This window comes from Pholcus phalangioides, unplaced genomic scaffold (assembly GCF_987345545.1).
Source record: "Pholcus phalangioides strain wild (caught in Gottingen) unplaced genomic scaffold, Ppha-v1.0 ptg000020l_1, whole genome shotgun sequence".
Classification (NCBI taxonomy): domain Eukaryota; kingdom Metazoa; phylum Arthropoda; class Arachnida; order Araneae; family Pholcidae; genus Pholcus; species Pholcus phalangioides.
Genome location: NW_028301613.1, coordinates 12611957 through 12632444, shown reverse-complemented (window position 1 = coordinate 12632444; position 20488 = coordinate 12611957). Strand labels below are relative to the sequence as shown.

At 37.6% G+C, this 20488-nt stretch overlaps 2 protein-coding genes and 1 long non-coding RNA gene across 4 annotated transcripts in view; 2 read left to right on the top strand and 1 right to left on the bottom strand.

Moving 5' to 3' along the window:
- The window catches only part of LOC149070991 (uncharacterized), a 53425-nt gene extending 33511 nt beyond the window's left edge, over positions 1-19914 (bottom strand). Inside the window, exons 1-4 of one of the 2 annotated variants that reach the window (XR_016194979.1) lie at positions 19160-19914; positions 12679-12905; positions 10176-10320; positions 4152-4252 (exon numbers count right to left, since the gene is read on the bottom strand). This is a non-coding gene — a long non-coding RNA (uncharacterized LOC149070991). Of the gene's footprint in view, positions 1-4151; positions 4253-10175; positions 10321-12668; positions 12906-19159 lie in introns of both variants that reach the window. The other variant, XR_016194978.1, reaches the window with a different exon arrangement.
- LOC149070993 (uncharacterized) lies at positions 6041-8509 on the top strand. The gene is made up of 3 exons (XM_089248791.1): positions 6041-6074; positions 8087-8191; positions 8340-8509. Exons 1-3 carry the CDS (start codon positions 6041-6043, stop codon positions 8507-8509), a joined length of 309 nt encoding a protein of 102 aa, XP_089104917.1.
- On the top strand, positions 12803-13441 carry LOC149070992 (uncharacterized). Its single transcript, XM_089248825.1, has 2 exons — positions 12803-12912; positions 13191-13441. The coding sequence occupies exons 1-2, from the start codon at positions 12816-12818 to the stop codon at positions 13439-13441; spliced, it is 348 nt and encodes a 115-aa protein (XP_089104951.1). The 5' UTR covers positions 12803-12815.
- Positions 19915-20488: the final 574 nt, after the last annotated feature.

Genomic DNA, 20488 nt, shown 5'->3' with positions numbered 1-20488 from the left:
TTTGTCGCTCTGGATGAGTGATGTTTTTTCCAACGCTAACTTTAAATGTAATTTTTTCCCCTGTAAATGTGGATGATGTTCCAAATGTTTATGTTTCAATCACTTTTTCATTGAGAACATTATTATTAAACTTGAATTCCACATCCAACAGCAAGTATTTTTCATAAGCATATCAACCTTGTACACAGGGTGTTCGTAAACTTTTTAGATAGAGAATTGGAGGGGTGATAGAGAATTAAGTGAAAAAAAAAAGACATAAGAAATCTCAAGTTGCAAAATCCTGCACAGATCAGTGAAAGACTCAAAGGAGGCGATTAAAGTAATGCCCAAAGATGTCGTTGCACAGTTCTCATTGGCGAATGAAATAGTGGCGCACTCTCTCTTAGACTTGTGGTGGTATCTGTTTCATGAATCTTGTCTGTTTCATGAATCTTGTCTGTTTCAACGAGGATTCTTGCGATCAGATCTGCAGAATATACAGGTGCTTCATTCACCAATGCTTTCATGTGCCCCTCCCATATAAGATGTCCAGTGGAGTTAGGTCTGGTGAGCGTGGAGATAATGACACAGGTACACCATGTCCAATCCACCTTCGAGGATGTCTGACAACATGTCGAGCAGCAGTGCTAAAGTGTGCTGGAGGGAAGGGGGGGTTCTAATACGCAAGAACCACATGTCCCTTTGCAGGCCGGTCATTCGGGGGGGGGGGGCGTTGCTCCCACCTGGCTTTTGAAAATACACTAAAAATGGTATATTTACAGTTGAATCTCATTATAACGAACTCCAAGTGACAGGAGAAATCACTTCGTTATAGCGAAATTTCGTTATAAAGGAATTCCAGGTTTTCGCATTGTGTCTATGTAAACTAATCTAGGGGGATTAGGAAAGTGTTTGCTAAAACAAGATTTTCGCTATAACGGTATTCGTTCAACATTCATTGAGTACATGTGCATTCCCCCCCCCCCCCCCAGAAAAAGTTGAAATGACAGCCCTGTCCCTCTGTGTGGCAGAACAGAAATGACATCAGAAGTGAGGATTTGTGCTTGTTGGGCATGTTTATAAGTTTCAAATTTCTGACACTCTGAGTGGATTGAGACCATAGTTTCCATTGTAAATATCGCTCGTCTTGACGGGTGCTATTACCCCTCCAATTTTGTCTAAACAGTTTTTAAACATCCTGTATTGCAGTCATAAGTGGAAATCACACTCTAATAGGACTACCTCTACAGACTTAAATCAATTTGCCCATTCTGTTTGCATGCACGTTTCCCATGAAATGACAAGGCATATTACAAAACAGTATATCGATTTTTATGTTTGGCAGATCACTTGCGGGGTTTTCTCATATTCTCTGCCAATTAGGGGATTACAGTTGAGAAAGAATTAAATTAAGCATTAATCATTATTAAATGAATATCAATAACCAGAGAGAAAGAATTGTAATGATACTGATGAATTTACAGGAGCCATTCCCCCTCTGACTGTCCAACCAGCTGCTGTAACCATGTTGGATCAACTTCCTCTCGTTGTCGATGACATGGAAGTAAGTAAAATGAACATTGTTTTTATTTGCAAAAATTTTGAACCTTTTCTGTGAGATTTTTTCCCCCAAGATATACTCAAGCAGTGTTTCTCAACTGTGCAAGCCCCGACATCAGTCAAACGGAACCCTAGTGGTCAGATGAAGTTGGTTTTCCTAACTTTGAGGCATGAATGCAAGCCGGTCTAACATTTGAAAACGTCTCCGTAGAGAGTAGACATGATACTCACATAACACGAAAATTCAAGCATTTACTATCTTCGCTTCAAATATGGAAGGCAGATGGCAGCACCAGCAAGTACACAAAACAATTGCAACTTCTGACAACATGAATATGTAAGGGCCACACACAACATGTGTTTCTGTATGTACTAATTCGTTAAAAATTCTGCAGAGGAATGTGTATGAGATGTGTGTATGGTCAAGTAGTACCATGGTAATAGACCAGAATTATGCTCAGTTTGAAAGAAAGAAAAAGTTACGTAGTAACCCTACCGCTGCCACAGTGGTGGTGGGATGGAGTTGGTTTTCTGTGGTTCCTAACTATGAAGCGCAAATGCGAGCTGATCTACCTGTTAAAAAGTCTGGCCACAGAGACCAACAGGCTTACAACAGTACAAATATTCAATCATTACACTTTCAATCATTCACAATTTGAAATATAGATGGCAGCACCAAAAAATCAGACACAACACTTTATATGTACTCAGTTTGTTAGGTACGTACACACACTAGTACTTGTGACGCAACTCAATTGGCTGTTAATTGTCCATGGCGATAGACCAGAGTTGTGCTCCAAAAGAAAGTTATCCTTCTGAAAGAAAGGTTAAATAGTAAGTAGCAGTAGTGTTTCTTAACCACATGGACTCTGACACCAGTCAAACCGGGCTGTGAGTCGTCACTCATGGTTTTTATTTCATTTTCTCCCTATTTATTTCTCATGAGTCGTGTGTAGGACTGAGCCTTCCACTCAAGACTTCTAAATGTGGAGAACCACGGCACTTAAATATGGATCCTTTTGAATACAGTGAACACTTGTTACGGGGAACTTCTGAGGAGCGCCAATTTTTGTAACAACTAAAACTACTTTGTAGTTTTGCCAGTTTCCAATCAAAGAGTTAATTTTTTTCTGAGTGGGGTAAACAATAAATCCAAAGCGAAAAAGCGAATTAAATTCTGACATACAAAGGGTGCCATTTTTAAAGGAATTAATGCTCATTTTTACTACAAGTTGTCATAAGAACAACCAATAGATAGTTAGCATGGCTGTTCGAGTCAGAAGTTATGGTAAAAAAAAAGCTATCCATAGGGCTCTCAAATTCAGAAACATCACAATTTTTCAATTTTTATTTTAAAGATTTACCGTTTAACTAATTGGTTAACGGCCAATCACCTGAGATAATGAAGATAGAACAAAGTAACTGAGAGAAGTGACATCTGACTACTTGTGGGTTTTTCCCCCAACTAAGTTTGCTCTCATACTAAAACCTTATTTTTTTTCCTCTTCAACTTATCACAAAATATTTTAGAAAAATTCAAATTAAACGAGAAATTTTAACATTACGTTAGAAAACTCAAGAGGAGTTTGTAAAAACGTGATTTATACAAAATTCAAATCAACCAAGTTCTCCAAAATGAGTCTTATCATGAAAACCTTTTCACAGAAGTTTTAAAGCATTATATTGCATTAAACTATTAATGATCCATAGGCTTGGCGGCAGGAGAAATAATTATTCATATAAATGAGATTATTGTATCAAATCAAAGCACAGTAAGGAGTTGTCACTCTGCTTATCACTTTCCTAACGTTAATTCATCAAAAATTAGCAATTGTCTGTAAAGGGATTTCGGTAAAATAATAAACACGAATCTCATCCATTGATATCCAGATGTTTTCTGATGAATTCAAATTTCGCAGGTTCCTGGACCTCAAGCGTATGTTCAAGAGGAAGACATGTCCGAAACTTTCCGCAGAGGTGTTCCCACTGAACTGGAGCAGATGAGCGAAATTCTCAGGTGTGTGTGTGTATGATTTGATTGTATACTCTCAATTCGTATGACCGCGAGCCTGTCGTTTACAACAATTTATAAATGGTTTGAAAAGTTTAAAATTTCAAGTGAATGAGTTTCACTTATTTGCATTTCACTCAGAACCGAAGGGATCCCACAAGACCAAGAATTAACTCTACAAATACCTGAAATGGAACCTGTACAAGCAGTAACAGATGTTCCACCACTTCAAGTACCTGTTGGAGATTTAGGCTTGATAACTCCAGCGACTTTGCAGACATCACCGCCGAGACCCAAAAGACCACGCAAAGAACCCCCTGCTAGGCCTGATGTCACAAGGATTAGCGATGGAGCACTGCCACCATTGGATGATGTAATATTCCCCTTATAGTCATAATTTCATCACATTTGGATCGTTTAAATTTTATACTATTTAATATATCAAGCATGCATATGTGATGTACTGTTATTATTTTCAAATTAGAGCTGATGACGAGTGTAATTAATGTAGACTTCCTAGTGTGGGTAGTGCGAGCATGCATCATTGTATAAAAGGCTAATCAACGTACATTCTGATGGGTAATATAAACATCTCGCTCACCTTGTCATTTCATTCTTAGGAAACAGCAGCCGGGCCTCCAAGGAGACGCAAAAGGACGGTGAAGCGATTTCCAAAGGTGCGAGATGAGCAAAAGACACTGCCTGTGAGAGGTTTCATGAAACAAAACATATCAATATGTACTGTCCCAATGGTAATTAATTCATTATGAATAATAACATAAGGATAATATATAATAGAATATAACATATGAATAATAACTCATAAATACACAATCAGTCTTCAAATGTGTGTTCAGTATTTGTATCTACTGAATGTAGTGCATTTACGCAAATCTAACAAAGTTCCGATTTATCAGCTGCATAAATGAATTTCTTTTTATTACTAGATCCCGGAAGTTTAGGCACTAAAAACTATCAAAATAGGTAGGCAAAAAAGCACTAAACATGCTTAAAATAGGCATTTATAATTAATGGAAGAATTAAAATAATTACAGGTGTTGCTTTCGTTTCAAGCGATTTTGAAAAGTTGATTTTAGAGATGCAGAACCGCAAAATTTGGTCCGTAGTTTGATTTTTAGTCCCGAAAATGGGCTTGCAAATCAAAGGTATGACATATGAAAGGACAAAATCTGTGATTTGTTTATGTAGATGAGACAAATATGGAAGAAACGCGCAAAATGCACCAGATCTCATTAATGAGCATCTTTTGATAACACAATTTCATCAGAATCAAAGAAAACATTCCTAATGAATCTAGAATTATCATATTTGGGATGGATATTCAGAATTCTCTAGCTTTGCTCTTCTAAAGTTTTTATAAAGAGACGAAAGTATGAAGCTTATCAGTTGAATCTTTACTTTCATTGAAAATGTTATCCCATTGGATCTTCAGGGAAGAAAAAATATGAAGAAATAGATTTCTTCCAGAAGAAACCCAACCCTGTAAATGCAGTTATTATACACATAACTGGTTATTATGCATACTTACCAAAATGCTTGGTAAGTATGCATCATAATTTCCCTAAATTTGTCACTTTTATTGGTGATTATGCATCAAAATGTTGGTAAACATGATAAATCATGCTATATGATGTACATGATGATTCATACATATATTGCATCATTTTATTGGGATAGAATCGTAGATTTTTTTAAAATGTTAGAGTCCGACTATATTCATCGCATGTGCTAGACTCAATAGGAATTTTTTATCATATTTATCAAATTCACCAATTACACAAGGATATTATGGATAATCACAGATAAGGGTGATACATTTCAAGTATTTATTAAATTTACCAATGACACTTGGCTGTTATGCATAATCACCAGTAAAAGTGAAAATGTTTTCAGTATTTATCGCATTAACCAACAATGCTTGGGTATTATGCATATTCACCAGTAAAGGTGATAAATTTTATCAAAATAACCAAGACAATTGGTAAGTATGCATAATAACCAGCTATTATGTATAATAAATAACCTAACTGATTTGTCACATTTGCCATAACATATATGTATAAATACATATACTCATTTAATAAAATTTGGACACAGCATTAAGGGAACGCTTCAATATGTTCTTAAAATGGGGAAACGGTGTGTTCGGTCCTTTAATATTGCTAGATCTTTATGCCGAAATAGCCACGGTCATAAAAAAGCTGTGAGAAATGTAAGAAATATTATACAAATAAAACAATTTTTCTATTAATTTCAAAAGTCATGTTTGAATTTGCTGAAGCCAAAAGTTCTATATTAACCCTAAAAGTAATACGAAAAAAGTATAAATGACTTTGTTCACATGTTAAAATATCGTTTTCAAACATGATTGTTCTAACCACTGATAGCTGATTGCAAAGGGGGAAAAAAGAGGGCTTCATGAATTCTTTGATTATTTCTTGATAGGAGGTGATCAATATTCAACTCAAGATGGCTGCAGACTACTTTTCTCAACCTGGACAAAGTAAGTCCCATTCATGTTTTTGTTTTGTCTATTCGATGTTTCCTTTTTTTTTTGAGACTTATTTGATACGATTCTATAGAAGTGCACATAGGCTAAATGGCGATTACATGTACTTATGCTAGCTAAATCATTTTTAGTTTTGTAGTTTTGTTATATATCAAAAATTATGTGTTTCATTCTAATAGGCTAATCGGAGATATGTAAATGTTTTGGAACCAGTTTATGAGAATAGCTTAGATCAGGGTTTTTCCTGAACGTTTGAGAGTGTGGGGAAGAATTTTAAATACAGTCAAATTTGGTAGCTATAACACCAATAATTTGGTGTTCTAGCCTATTCCTATAAAGAATTAATGAATCTTGCTTAATAACATCAAGGAAAACACAGGCCCCCCCCCCCATCCGATATAATCAGACATTTCTTTGTCACTTTTGCTTCTATCTCTATGGCACTTTTCCACAAAATTCCTAGAATCTGAGCTTAGCATCTATTTAACGACTGCTCATCTGTTGTTCTACTGATGGTAATGATGGATTTTAGAGATTTATTTATGAGGTTTGTTTAAAGAAAGTATCCAACCTTAATTTTTCATGTGTGAACCAATGAAGCTAGGGAGGTGTGGTTTAGTGCAGATGTGTAGGAAATCGTAGTGCATATGCTTGAATTTTTTTTCCTGCTTGCAGAAGTTACTGTGTTTATTTATTGTGATATAGCTGCCAGTTGTGCTGCAGAACCTCTTGATAGTACTCCTTGGTGATGGCAGAGCCATGCAGGGCATACTTATGATGAAACACACCACTGGCGTAAGCATGAGTTTGACATGGCATCTCCTGAAACCCAAATTGTCAGTCAAAATGGAATGGAAAGATCTAGTGCTGATGCTTGCCTCGTCTGCAAGTTCTTTGATTGGGATTCGATGATCCTGCATCACCATAGTCCTCACTTGGTCAATAATGATCTTATTTCTGGATGTTGAGGGCCTACTTAAACATGCTTCACTCTCCATTGATGTGTGGCCATTTTTGAGGCGGTTGTTCTACTCCTTTATCAGTGATATTCCTATTTCTTCATCTACAAAGGGCTGTTGAATCTTGCAGATTGCTTCCACTAAGAAATCACCAAGTTTCACACAAAATGTAATGTGGCATTATTCCACTCTTTCCTACCATTTTGTCAACAACAAAAATGTGACAATGCTTATTTACATTTCCTCATTCATCGGCTGTCTGTTGGTGACTGGCAGCGTCTGCAGACAGGAAAAAATTCAAGAATGACACTAGGATGGCCTACATACATGCACTAAACCATTTCTCTCTAGCTTTATTGGTTCATGCAGGTTAGATAAATTTTTGAACAAGCCTCATGTTATATGTTTGATGTTCAGATTTGTTCTTTGTTTAGTTTTCATTAATTGGATGTAGAAATATTGGCCGTGGATCCCTATTGATATTTTTCTTCTTTCTAATACACATTAGCAAACTACGATAACTTCCTCTGGATCTGTACTTTGCTATTTATCATGTAAAAATTTTTTCTGTCCTGAAATATGTTTCAGTACACCACAGACTTGCCGCACCACTTAACTAGTCAGGTGTCCTATTAATTACCTGTCAAGTGTTATTTATACAACCGTAATTTGCAATTTTGTCCTCGATTGACAATATATTAGATGAGAATTGGTGATGTCCCATGTTTATTTTAACTCAATTTCCTGTTCCTTTTCCTAAGATATGGTCACTCCAATGATAGTGAAATTAAAACTTCATGTCTACTATTTCATTGCATCTGACATTGTATTTTTAATATTTAAGCCTTTAGTTGCGGGAATAGTCTGAGAAATGTTTCTCTCACAACAGCAGAGTGTGATTACACCTTAGCTATAACGAAAAAATTTCTGGGAAATATTTGTTGCTATTTTCACCAAGTGTGGCTGAATACTTCAAATTGTAGCGAGATAGAATGATTTTGAAACGTTAAAAAAAATTAATGTTGATTTCTCTCCTCTTATGCATAGGAATACTCGCACCTCGCTTACTTCAGTTTTGGTCTGACCGAAAAACTGAGAAAGAACCAAATTTTCCTGAGGCTCCAGGACAGTTGATGGCAATAGAGCGAGAAGGTATGTTTTGATTTCTTAGCAGGTGGTGTGTAACAGTTTGGCATTTGATACCACAATATATCCAACCACAGTCCTTCCAAATAATAAACTAAAATTATGAAACAAAGCTCAACTGTTATAAAAACATTTTTTATTCCTTTTTCTACAGTGACACCTGATGAGACGATCGAAGAACGCATGGAAGAAATTTCAGCACCAGAAATGCCAAGAATGCCGAGCATCCAGATTTCATCCGAGCAAGAGTTAATGGGGTCTCTAGCTCCAGAGGTACCGAGAGAACCTTCGCTCATGGCTGGAGAACAAGAAATGGTACAGTAGCGAGAATATCCTTTCAATTTATGTGCAATTTAAATTTTTATTTGTCTGCCTGCATGCAGAAGCAGATTTATGACTCCGCCGTTTGTGGGCTACGCAACTTTTGCCAACCTTCTTCTATTCTAGTCTAATTTTCTTGATCACTCATTCCTCAAATTTACCGCTATAATTTGCTCAGTCCCCACCTCTGTAAATATGCCTCAGTCTCTGTGCCACTCTTTTCATCACTTAAATACTTGTGAACTTTTTCTCTTGGTCACTTTTATGGCGAATCTTTTCATAGTTCACTGATCTGGTCCCTCACTCTCTCCAGGTCATTAGTATGCTCACACACTCTCAAGGTCTCTCATTTGGTATTTCTCATACTCACACACTCATTTGTTGACTGACTTGTGTACGCATGATTTTCTCAGAGAAGGGGTTTCAATTTTTTTTTCTTCTGGAAAAGAGTAGTAGTAGGGTTTGAAATGTAGTAAAAAGTGGCTCCAGCTGGGTTGTTGTGCCTAGTTTGATATGTAAATTCCAAATATCTTAGGTGCCATTTTTTTTCTTACACATTTTTAAGGTGATTTTTTTAACATGGCATCCAAGATGGCTGCCACTTACCGATTTCCTTAATACTCATGGCATATTATTGACCAGTATGTCAAATTATAAGTTTTTTTGGGTCAAGAAATATGAATTTACAATCGAAATAGGCACACATTGAATTTTTCAAGTGTTTTATACGATGTGATGCAAATAAAGCACAATAAATATAAATTACATTATATCATGATGATATAATGTAATTTTGTTTAATTTAATGTTGTTAGAGAAAGGAGCTTTGGACAGTTCTTGGCTAATTGAGGAATAGATCAGGTTGTTAAAAGCCCCATTAATATGGATACTTATAAAAGCAATGTCTTGTTTTTTGCTCTTGAATTCTTTAATTTTAGAGAGTATTAGGTTGAGGGCATCATCTATGGAATTGCCTGACCTAAAGCCGAATTGAAGGTTAGAGTTATAGTTTTGGGATTCCAAGTAGAAGTTGAGTCTTTGAGTCAAAAGTTTTTCTGGACATTTACCTCCTACTGGCAAAAGGGTTATTGGGCGATACGAGTCGATTACGTCTTGTTTTTTTATCTGGGTTTTGAAAGAGTATTACTTGCCCTATCTTAAAGATGTTGGGGAATGTTTCTAGTTCGAGGCATTTGTTGAAAAGCGCCTGCTAAAATCCCCTGTAAAATACAGGGTAAAATACACCTCTGCCGTTTTCCATGGAATGAAAGGAATTGTTGTAACAAACATCAAATAAAAAAATTGAAATATTGAAAAAAATAATTTTTTTGTTCTTGATTTCAGTGAAGAATAAAAATTTGAGTAGGCTTTGTTGAAAATGCGGGGAAAAAACGGATATCTTTGTGAAAAAAATAATAATGGCCAAAATTACGGGAATGTTCGAGGAAAGCTAGTCATGTTGTCATATTACACAATCTCCACTTTTCCCTTTTATTTGAATTACGTGTCTTGTCCAGCACCAAAATATTTTATCACGTGACAAACCTACATGTTTATGGGAATCGGCACCCCTGCAATATAATAATTATTTCAATATAGCAGACCAGTCATTTGAAAAATAAAAACAGGAAATCCAAATAAAAATCTAATTTTTTAAAAAAAGACGTACTTTCGTAATTGTTATCACTGAGTAACACATGAACTCTATTATTGCTTCTTCTCCGTTCTTTTGCAGGACTTTGAATTGCAGCGGACTCGGGAAGCCGAAGAAATGAGAACAGCACGAGAGTTGATAGATTCAGGATTGTTTCCTCCTGGTTAGTCAAAATTAAAAATGTAATAGAAGATGGGAAATTTCCATTCCATTAAACTTAATATACGTAGCTATTCAAGATTTATGAAGTACAATAGATGAAAAACTGAACATTAACGAAAATTGAATGTCATTGTTTGTTTTCTCATACAGATGAATCAGAATCCGCTGAAGCAGAAGTTAGCGGAGCACTGAGGACTCCCAGGTATGAAAACCATATTCGGTTAAAAAGTTGATATTAGCACAGTGAAACCTATATGAAACTGAACATAAAGGAACTATATCAGGCAGTTTCCCATTTGATAAAGATTTACATCATTACGACAGATACAGGAAACTGGCTAATTGAGGAGATATCAATGTTTCAGGAAAGGAAAATTCATCTCTGCCCTCACAGGGCTTTGAACCCCAGTCTCTCGTTTGCCGGACGAGTGCTCTACCAATGCCAATTAAGCTATGAAGACAGACAGAATTTCCCCTCGGAGTGTATGTATATGCTGAATGGCTCAGTGCAATGGATGGTGGCAACATTCTGCTAATAGCTTGCGAATGACATCAGGGCCACCAGATGCAGTTATATGACGAAAAACGTCATTCTCCCTTGTTACTACGACAAATACGGAAAACTGACTAAGTGAGGAGATATAGATTCAGAGCTATTAGCGGAATGTTGCCACTGTCCATTCAGCATACACATATGCTCCAAGGAGGGGAAATTCTGTCTTCATAGCTTAGTTAATAGAGCACTCGTTCGGCAAACGAGAGACCAGGGTTTGAGGCCCTGTGAGGGCAGAGATGAATTTTCCTTTCCTGAAACATCGATATCTTCTCACTTAGCCAGTTTTCTGTATCTGTCATATTAACAAGGGATAGTGACGTTATGCATTCACATCATTACCTCAATAATCAACAGGATTATTTTTTGATTCCCTTCAAAGACAAGTTTCTGTCTCGTACGATGTCTGTTTTATACAGGTTTTACCGTAATTGCTTATTTGTGTGATATTACTCGTATTCATGAGTACAACATAACTCCTGAGTTGGAACATAGCACAGGTATCTTCAAGGGCTTGACGAATCAGAAAAGAAATTGAAGTCAATCAAATTATTTAAGAGCCAAGCATCTGTTTTGTCTGAGAATTCTAGTATAATGAAATTTGGTGATCCCTTCACATTCCTAGATTTTTGAGGAAGCTCCAAAATTTCAATTCCCCTCCGCCACCCCCTGAAATGAAAAAATTTCCAGTGAAACCTGTCTAAGACAGAAACATGTCTTAAACGGAATCAAAATATAATCTGTTCAATGATCAGTGCTTTGATTTGCACCTTTGCAAAATTGAAATTGGTCTAAAATAGAATATTATATCAGTCTCTTGATGTTTATTTCTGGGGCGCTAAGGACTCCCGGGTATGAAAATCATGCCTGTTTTAAAGTTATTTCTGGTACAGTGAAACCTGTATAAAAGGGAATGTCAAGGAACCATATATTCGACAGTTTTCCATTTAATAAAGGTTCAAATGGCCATAATATTCTCTCGATTGGATTATTTTTTGATTCCATTCAAGACAGGTTTCTGCATTTATCAAATTCAATGGTACAACAAAACAAAACTCAGCATCTGAGGGGTGTCTGTTATGAGAGGTTTCACTGTGTATATATATATATATTTTTTTTTTTAATTTTCTGAGACCTTGAAAAATAGCATATACCTGCAGATTCTCCAGGCGGCTACAGAATTTCTACTCTATCCCATCTAGACTACTCTAAAATTCTTATATCTCACAAATAATAAGTGCATTTCATGCCTTCTGGGGTTATTATTTAATATTGTAAAATATTGATCGTGATTGCCAAAAATCCCTTATATTGGTGAAAACAATTACTTCCTAAGAATTATCTGGATAAAAAAGACCTCACATGCATGAAGTAAATTGTCACTATTGCACCAAGTAACGAACTGTTTCATGTTGGTGGGAGAAAAGACAAAATTAGCCAAACAGTCAGTGTCAGTTCGGGCGTTCAACAGTCAAATTCAGGGCCTGTACTTGGAATGATCACACATTCCCTTAAGTCTCTGCCCCTTTTTTTTTTCATACCAAAGGAAATTTTGATTCCGAAAATAAATTGGTAATAAAATCGGTGACTTTTTTCTTACTTTGTTACTTATTCTACTCCGTAACGTACACGTAATGGTAGACTTCCCCCTCCTCCTGTCTTTTATTATAATGACAATATTTATGTTGTATGTAGAAAAAAAGAAGGAATTCAACCATTTTTGGCACTATATATCGATTGCACGAAAAATGATCAGAGAGCAAGAATAACCAATCATTTATACAGTAATTTACTTCGGGTTACCAGACGTCCTCCTCCTTTTTGATGTCATCTTTAGTGTTCCAAGTTTTTGAAAATTTGCCTTTTTATCAGCTTTGGTGTTCAGCGTCTTTAATTGAAATCGATTTCTCCGATACTGTAGGCCAAGCGTCAGCACTTCCATGGTGGCTGGTCTCCAGAGTTTAGAACCTATCCAAGAAGTCTCCGAGTATATAGAGCCAGTGCCACTGCCCGAAGAACAAGATACAGTGCTGGAAGGTAAAATAAAACATAGATTAATATTCTTGATTTTTGCATACTGTATTTTTTTTTCTAATTTAAGTATAACGTAAACCAGGGCTTGGCAAATCAAGAAAAATCTTGGCACCACCGAAATATTTTGACAGCCAAGTGTAATTCTTTTGCACAAGCTAGTAATCACATACAGAAAACTTTATTCGCCATGACTTGTGCCTAGGATTTGTCAAGCCCTGATGAAAATATTTAATTTTTCTCCTTGATCAAACCAGAATTTTTACGGTAACTTTACTTTTCAGGTGAAGCCGTCTCTCCAGTGTATACTCCACCACCACTTTCTCCTTCTGTGAGCGATCACGGAGCAGCAAAGCATGAACTCATAAGGCTTATTGTAAGCATTCTGACGGCACCAGATGCAAAGAATTACATCTATTTCGAGGATCTTGATCCCGAATCTAAAAAAGAAGCTGCAAAAATGTTCGGAATGCTGCTCGGTGAGAATATATTCTTACTTTTCATTTCGTGCTTGTTTTACAATTACTCAACATAACTGGGCTTTCTGTGTGTCAAATAGTATATGTTTTGCTACACACATTTATTCCCCCCCCCCTTTGCAGAATTTCACGCTAGTCGCCTGGTGCATTTAACTCAGAGGAAGCCGTACAGCAAGATCTGCATACGTCCAATGCGTAACCTGTATATCTATTATCCGGATGATGATGAATACAGTTTCTGATCATATGAGAACGATTCTTTTAACGCTTCGAATTGTTCCTATTGTATGTGAATTTCTTGTATTGTGTTGTCGTGTTTAGTTATTTAAATTTACATATGCGAGATTTTGGAGGTTTTATATGAGGTTTTAATATGATTATAAAGGAGGTTATGTGATATAGATGAGGTGTAAACAAATTTTTGTTCAGGATTGCTATCGTGTTGTCCATGGCACAACAAAATTTTATATTGAGGTGTTCTGTTTTTTCTAAATTTGACGGAACCAAGCTTATTCGGGGACATCATATTAATTAGTCTCGAAACTACTTGGACAACTCATATCAGTATGACATAGCTGTTAACTCTCCCAGATTGTCCGGGAGGTTCTTGCATTTCTACTCCATTTCCCAGGTACCCAAAAAATATATATATCCAGATTTTTGACCTTTTAAACTAATTCCAAACCACTTGTACCAACTCAGCTTGAATTTCAACTGTGATTGAGAACTGGTCCCGAACAACTTGTACCAACTCATATGAGTATGACATAGTCTCCCAGATTTTCCTGGAGGTTCCAGAATTTCCATACCATGTCCCGGACTTGCGAAAAATTCTCATGTCCCGAAACCACTGTTACCAAATCGTATGCTGTCTTAAGAGCATCATACGCCCCTGGGCCAAGGGATTTTTCTGAGGCCCTACCAGACAAATTCTCAAAAATTCCAACCAGATCTCATTTTTGTGAGACCCAAGTTCCCGAAGATTACCTGAAAAGCTCAACCTCCCTGCAGTCAAATCACAGAGATGACAAGCTGCTGTGTATGACCATACATTCTGTTTAGTCTGTATCTGATTTTTTGGTCCAATTTTAATTTCAGTGTAGTGATGATGGATAATTTCCCTTATTGTTTGGCTGTACATGGTGATTTTAAGCTGAAAGCTGACACAATGTCACATTTTCCCAAAGGAGTGAGGGGGGACCCCCTACAATTTTACTTTTTAGAAAAGTCCCTATTTCTTTTTTTTTTTTTTTCAAATTCCCTGTCGTATTCATCTTTGTATGTAATTTGAATCCATGTGAAAATCTAATTCTAATCGTCCGTAAGTTGGCAGCTATGTTAACAAGATTTATTACTACTCGCACAAAAAAAATTAAGAAAAATTTCATTATATAAGCACAGTTGAAGCTTGTTTTTCTACAAAACCTATATTTCGTCCTGACAAATTAAAACATTCTTTTAATTTTAATGGATATTTTGGGTAATGCGTAACGATTTTTTTGGTTGCATTAGTCTAGCATTCGAATTCAAACTGTACTTGTTTTCACTGATTTTAAGCTAATGAGATAGCAGGCATTTAAAGGGTTTTTCTTATATTTTACTTAAAAAATTTTAATTACATCAACTATTTTTTACGATTGAAATTGTGTCAAAGTAGTTGTTTTTATAATGCTGATATATTATGTCGTTTTATATGTATTGTCAGCGACCTCCAGTCACAAAGAACAGTCATGTTTGTCTTTTGGAAAAAAAGTTATTTTATTCAAGTTTTATAGTCTTGTATGATGTATTATTACACGCTTCTGTTAATTGCGTGTTTTGGGATGTATTTCACTTGTTTTGCTTTTTTTAAAGAAATTCATTAAATAAATATTTTTCATGTACCATCTTCTCTTGGTGTACCAAATTAGTCGTTGCGCAATCAAGATGAATTCACAATATGGAATTGCTTCCCGCATGAAGGCACTGATTCAGATGGGGACGATCACCCTCCCTCAAGAGCCTTTGTTTCAAACCAAGCATATAACCCTGGTTTATCACCATGGGCAATTTACCACAGAATGAGCTGTTCCGGAAGTGTGTGTGTATCTAGTGTTGCTTGTGAATTTTATAGTACTGCCATCTATTTTTCAAACTGAGTGTTGTGCAGGAGTTCTCAGCGTGCCTTCGACCTTTGTCAGCGGCGCCGCACAGCCGTGACCCTCACAAAGGTTTTTTGAATATATTCTTTGCTTAACAGCTCTGGGAGTCTGCATAGCTAGCGGATAAGCATTGAATAAGAGAAAAGGGCACTGCGGGTGAAAAAAGTTATAAGAACCCCTGGTGCAGTGTATTGATTGAATGTTTGTACCATTGTAGGTCTGGATTTCTGTGGCAAGACTTTTTAACAGGGAAGTAGCTCATATTCATCACTTGAAGTTGAAAATCATGGAAAACCAACTTCAGTGACTATTGGCTATGCTGTTGAACCTGGGTCCTCATGATGCAAGCCCTTCAGTATAACCACACACGACTACACACCATCCTTCCCAAGAGCAAAGTAACATGGGAAAAATCTGTCTGCCTCATAAAATATGGGATGTTCTAGCATAGCTACAAAATAAGTCATCCTTCCAGACACTTTGCCTTGGATCAACTGGTGACCAGCTGAATATTGTCTAAAACTTCAGAGGCGTGAATGCGAGCTTTTCTCTTCCCCACCCGAAAAACGCCCCCCCCCACTCCAATAGCAAAGCAGGCCAGCTTTAGATTCATACACCTATTGTAGTCGGTGTCTATGACAGTAACCATTCCATTATAATGGCCAGTGGGATAAGTACAGAATGCTTTTATATAACAATTTGTTTTTTCAATGCAGCAACTGTTTTTGAAGAAACGCAGGGATTCGATATAACATGCGTTGACTGTATATCCCTTTCTTATTCATGAGATATGTGGCAGCACTTTGAAAAACAACATGCAGGCAATCAGTGAAATGGGGCAGCAGTCATTTTCACACTACATTGGTGAAAATTTTTAACACAGATAAAGCAGGGCTTGACAAAAAGATAAAAAAATCTTGGCAGCAACCAAATATTATAAGAACCAAGCGTATTTTTCTCTTTCCCAAGCTAGTAATTACACCAAAGTATTTTTGCCTGCGATACACGTTCTTTAGTTGACTTGGCGTACCTGGGATTTGTGAAGCCCTGGCATAAAAAGCTGTAAAAACTTAGCAACCCTCTGAAAGGATGCCAGAATGAAGGGGAAATTTTTTTTCCCCTCTCACTCGATTCTTCTTTCTAACCTCTCCAGTAGATACAGTCGAACCCCGTTATAACGCTCCAAAAGACTGGAGAAATCACTTAGCTTTAACGAAATTTTATAATAAAAGGACTTCCAGGTTTTGGCAGTGGTTTTTATGTAAATTTATCTGGGAGATTAGAAAAATGTTCGTTAAAACAAGATTTTTGCTACAATGGTATTCGTTAAAATGGGATTCGACTCTATAACATCATAAAGGAACACACACACGTCATACTCTCCACCCCATGTGGTTGGAGATGGAGTATTCGATTGCTGCCCAAGCTCCCCCCAACAGGATTAGCATTTACTCTAGTACAAAGAGGCAGATCTAGGATGATGCAAGTTTTGATTGTCCCGGGACAAAATTTTACAATATTATTTGGCTCTAGGGAGGGCTAGTCGATCTCATCCCCCCCCCCCGATCAACGCCTAAGTCCCCAAAGCAGAATGTTTAGCACTGTTCTGCGACGAGCCCTCCGCTGACTGGAAATGCTATACGGTAAAAATCCCAATACACGTAACAGTGTTTTTTTTTTGCACTTTTTCGTCACAGATTTTGGGGATATGGTCTAGAGTTGATCTTTGGGGTGGGAAGAAAGAACTATTTGGGGTTGCTAGAACACACCATCTTGGTCCATGTCAGTTTATCTCGCTAAATTGTTTCTGTTGTGTTTTACCTTCACTGCAAGCCTAAATTTTAGAATGCCAAAATAGCAATAAAAATGGATGAATCAATTATTATATTATCAATATAATCATATATTAGAGTTTAATCAATTATATAATTATCGTAATTAATTACAGAATGTATATTATCATTTTACATGTTATATAGACCGCAAATTGTATTTTTTTTTTCAGAATTAAAATGGCCACCCTCAATAACGGTCACATTTTTAGTCCCGTTGTTGGGAGGTTTGCTGTATATAGCAATTACACTACTGAACAAGATGGGTTGGAAGCAAAGGTGGCATCTATTGGTGGGTGCCTCAGGTGAGGCCCAACCTGGAAAATTTTTGGAAATTTCAGCTAGTTATCATTTTTTGAAGCTAGCGTTCTCCTAGGCTGTGCCCATATAGGTCCATCCATTAAGACAACACTGGGAGGAAACCAAGATTTTTAGTCGTCCATAAACTGTCTCACTACTTCACCAAACACCAACTCTGGCCATATTGCAATTTACTGCCATGAATGAGATGGGTTGGAAATGAAGGTGCTATCTATCGATGGTTGCCTCAAGCTTGTTAGGGGAAAATAGTGTATCAATATCTTCCCTCGGGTTTGAACCTGGGGCTGTGTGACGACCACCTTCACTGTGGTAGATGGACTTCACTTGGGCACTAAACTGTTTCACTAGATACTGCACAGTTATTGGTCAGTCGTTAAAGGCTTGTGCTTGTTAATCAAGGTTTCTCGGTAAGAAACTTGAGCAGTGAATTACCAGGAGATGGATAATCTTTCTGCCAATAAGATTCTGAGTAGGCCATAACATTGATTTGTCACCAACAATCCTAACATTGCTTCTTTCTTTCAAACCGAGCACAACTCAGGTCTATCACCATTTATGGCCGATTTACTACCTAGTGAGTTGTGCCAGAAGTGCAACTGTTTGTGTACCTAACAATCTGAGTGCATATGTAGTGTTGTGTTTTTTTATGTTTCAGTGCTGCCCTCTATATTTCAGAAGGGAAGTGAGTGATGTGTTATGACTGAATTACATTTGTGCTGTTTGTAGACCGGTTGCTCTCTGTGGCGAGACTTTTTAATGGGGAGGTCGGCTCACATTCGCACCTTGAAGTTGGGAACCACAGAAAACCAACTTCAGCCGACCACTACTATGGCAATGGTGGGGTTCGAACCCGGGTCATCGCGATGAGAGTCCGTCACTATGACCACTCAACCACCATAGCAACTCCTAACATTACTATAAACTGCTCTTCTACTACAGTGCCTCCTTCCAGTTCCAGCAACTATGCAAATGTGGATTTAATGGCAGGCACATGTGCCCTGGCTCTGACTTCTGAAAGGCCCAGCAAAACCCCAACTTTGGGTCTCTTAAATTGGAAAATATTTAATGTTTTATTCTGCACCCCCGGACCTTAGCTGACCTTAATTCGCATGTTCCCCCCCCCCCCACACACACACACACAGGATGGTGGGACTAATAGGAGGCTCCAGCATTACCACCTAGATACAGGGAGGAATAGCCCTAGGAAGTAATTCCTCAGCCCAGGACTATTCTTAGCTTTTTCTTTTGTTTTCCAAACAATAAATTCACTATAGGGGGGGGGGGGAAATCCCATTGTGATTATGGCCTTGCTGACCTGCCAGAGATCATAGGCTATTGGCCCCTGCAGCAGGCAAGCGTGGAAGTAGAGGGGAGGCGATCACCCTCCCATGAGCAGAATAATATGGAGAAATTTCATTTTTCCCATAAAATGCACATATAATACTCAAAAATATACACTGAACACATCCAATGGACCTACACAATAAGTTGCTTCTCCAACACATTGACCTGGATCCACCTGCCTTTGCTGCATTCGCAGCTGATGGTCTACCTTAGCTTCATTCAAAGCTGAAAAGATGCCTGCCTTCGCTCTATTCGGATGTGAAGTTGTCTGGCTCTGCTCTGTTCGCAGCTGAAGTTGCCTGGCTCTGCTCAATTTGTATCTGAAGGTGCTTGCCTCTGCTCAATTTGTATCTGAAGGTGCTTGCCTCTGCTTCATCCTTAGTTGAAGATGTCTGCTTTGGATCAGGCATGGATCTGGGAGGGCAACGGGAACGATCGCCCCTCTCAAGAGCCAAATAATAAGGGGAAATGTGTCTGTCCTGTAAAATATGGGATGTTCAAATGAACTTATACAATTTGCCCCTTCCTACATATCGTGCAGGATCTGCACCTGGCAGCAGAATGTATGAACCATGCTGGCTTAAAGGTCTTTACCTAGCTAGGGTTGAAAGCCAAACCTGTACAAAATCTCTGTTTCCCAGGAAATCTCACCAGCAGAGCTGCAGGCTGATCTAGTGCCCTGGGCGCCGAATTCATCCTTTAACTGCTTCTACTATATCACACCAGGGCGCTAAAATGCGTACTTGCATGGGCTAACAAAATAACTACTTGTGGGCCCTGCTGAACACAGCACCAAATTGACGTCCTTCCCGCTTACCTCGAGGTTTTTTGGACGAGAAGTCTCCACGCGATTCAATTCAGATACTTTTGCAGATAGCTGTGGACGGCCAGGACCAATCAAGATGAATTTCCCGGGACAGAATTATTTTTGTTCATAGCATTCGCCTAACTCCTCGTTTCAGTGAAAATGCTCATTTTGTGTGTAAAGAAAGCTTCAAAATTCAAATTTTTCAATTCTGAAATCATTATTTCACGCGATTTGTTCAGTGGGGTGTCCCGTGTTTTTAAATATGGTCAGATATTTATAAGCAAAGTTCGAGACCATCGAGAAGAAATATAAGTTCTATTTCTCCTCTTTCAAAGCTCACAAGGCCCGATCTTGTGAGTTCAGTGGTTTTTCCACTCACGACTTCCAAAACGGAAAAAAAAAAAAAGCAGACGACAGGTGAAAACTGAATTTCTGCCGTCTTTTCATTCAGTCACGTTCCCTATGAGCGATGCCCACAAACCGAACTAATTGCAAGTTCAGTTCTTTTTCTTCATATGAGGAGACGTCCAAAACAAGGAGCCTCGAGAAAAAAGCAGACGACAGGTAAAAAAAACAATGGTTTTTTTTTTCATTCAGTTAGGCTCCTTACAAGCAAAGCTCCCAAACTGAACTGGATAATAGAGTTCAGTTCTTTTC

Excerpts from the sequence above, each read along its gene's own strand:
- LOC149070992 (XM_089248825.1), top strand. The coding sequence starts at position 12,816 with ATGGTGGCTGGTCTCCAGAGTTTAGAACCTATCCAAGAAGTCTCCGAG. Across the intron at positions 12,913-13,190 it reads ACAAGATACAGTGCTGGAAG|GTGAAGCCGTCTCTCCAGTG; the intron begins GTAAAATAAAAC and ends TTTACTTTTCAG.
- LOC149070993 (XM_089248791.1), top strand. The coding sequence starts at position 6,041 with ATGGCTGCAGACTACTTTTCTCAACCTGGACAAA. Across the intron at positions 6,075-8,086 it reads CTTTTCTCAACCTGGACAAA|GAATACTCGCACCTCGCTTA; the intron begins GTAAGTCCCATT and ends TCTTATGCATAG. Across the intron at positions 8,192-8,339 it reads GATGGCAATAGAGCGAGAAG|TGACACCTGATGAGACGATC; the intron begins GTATGTTTTGAT and ends CTTTTTCTACAG.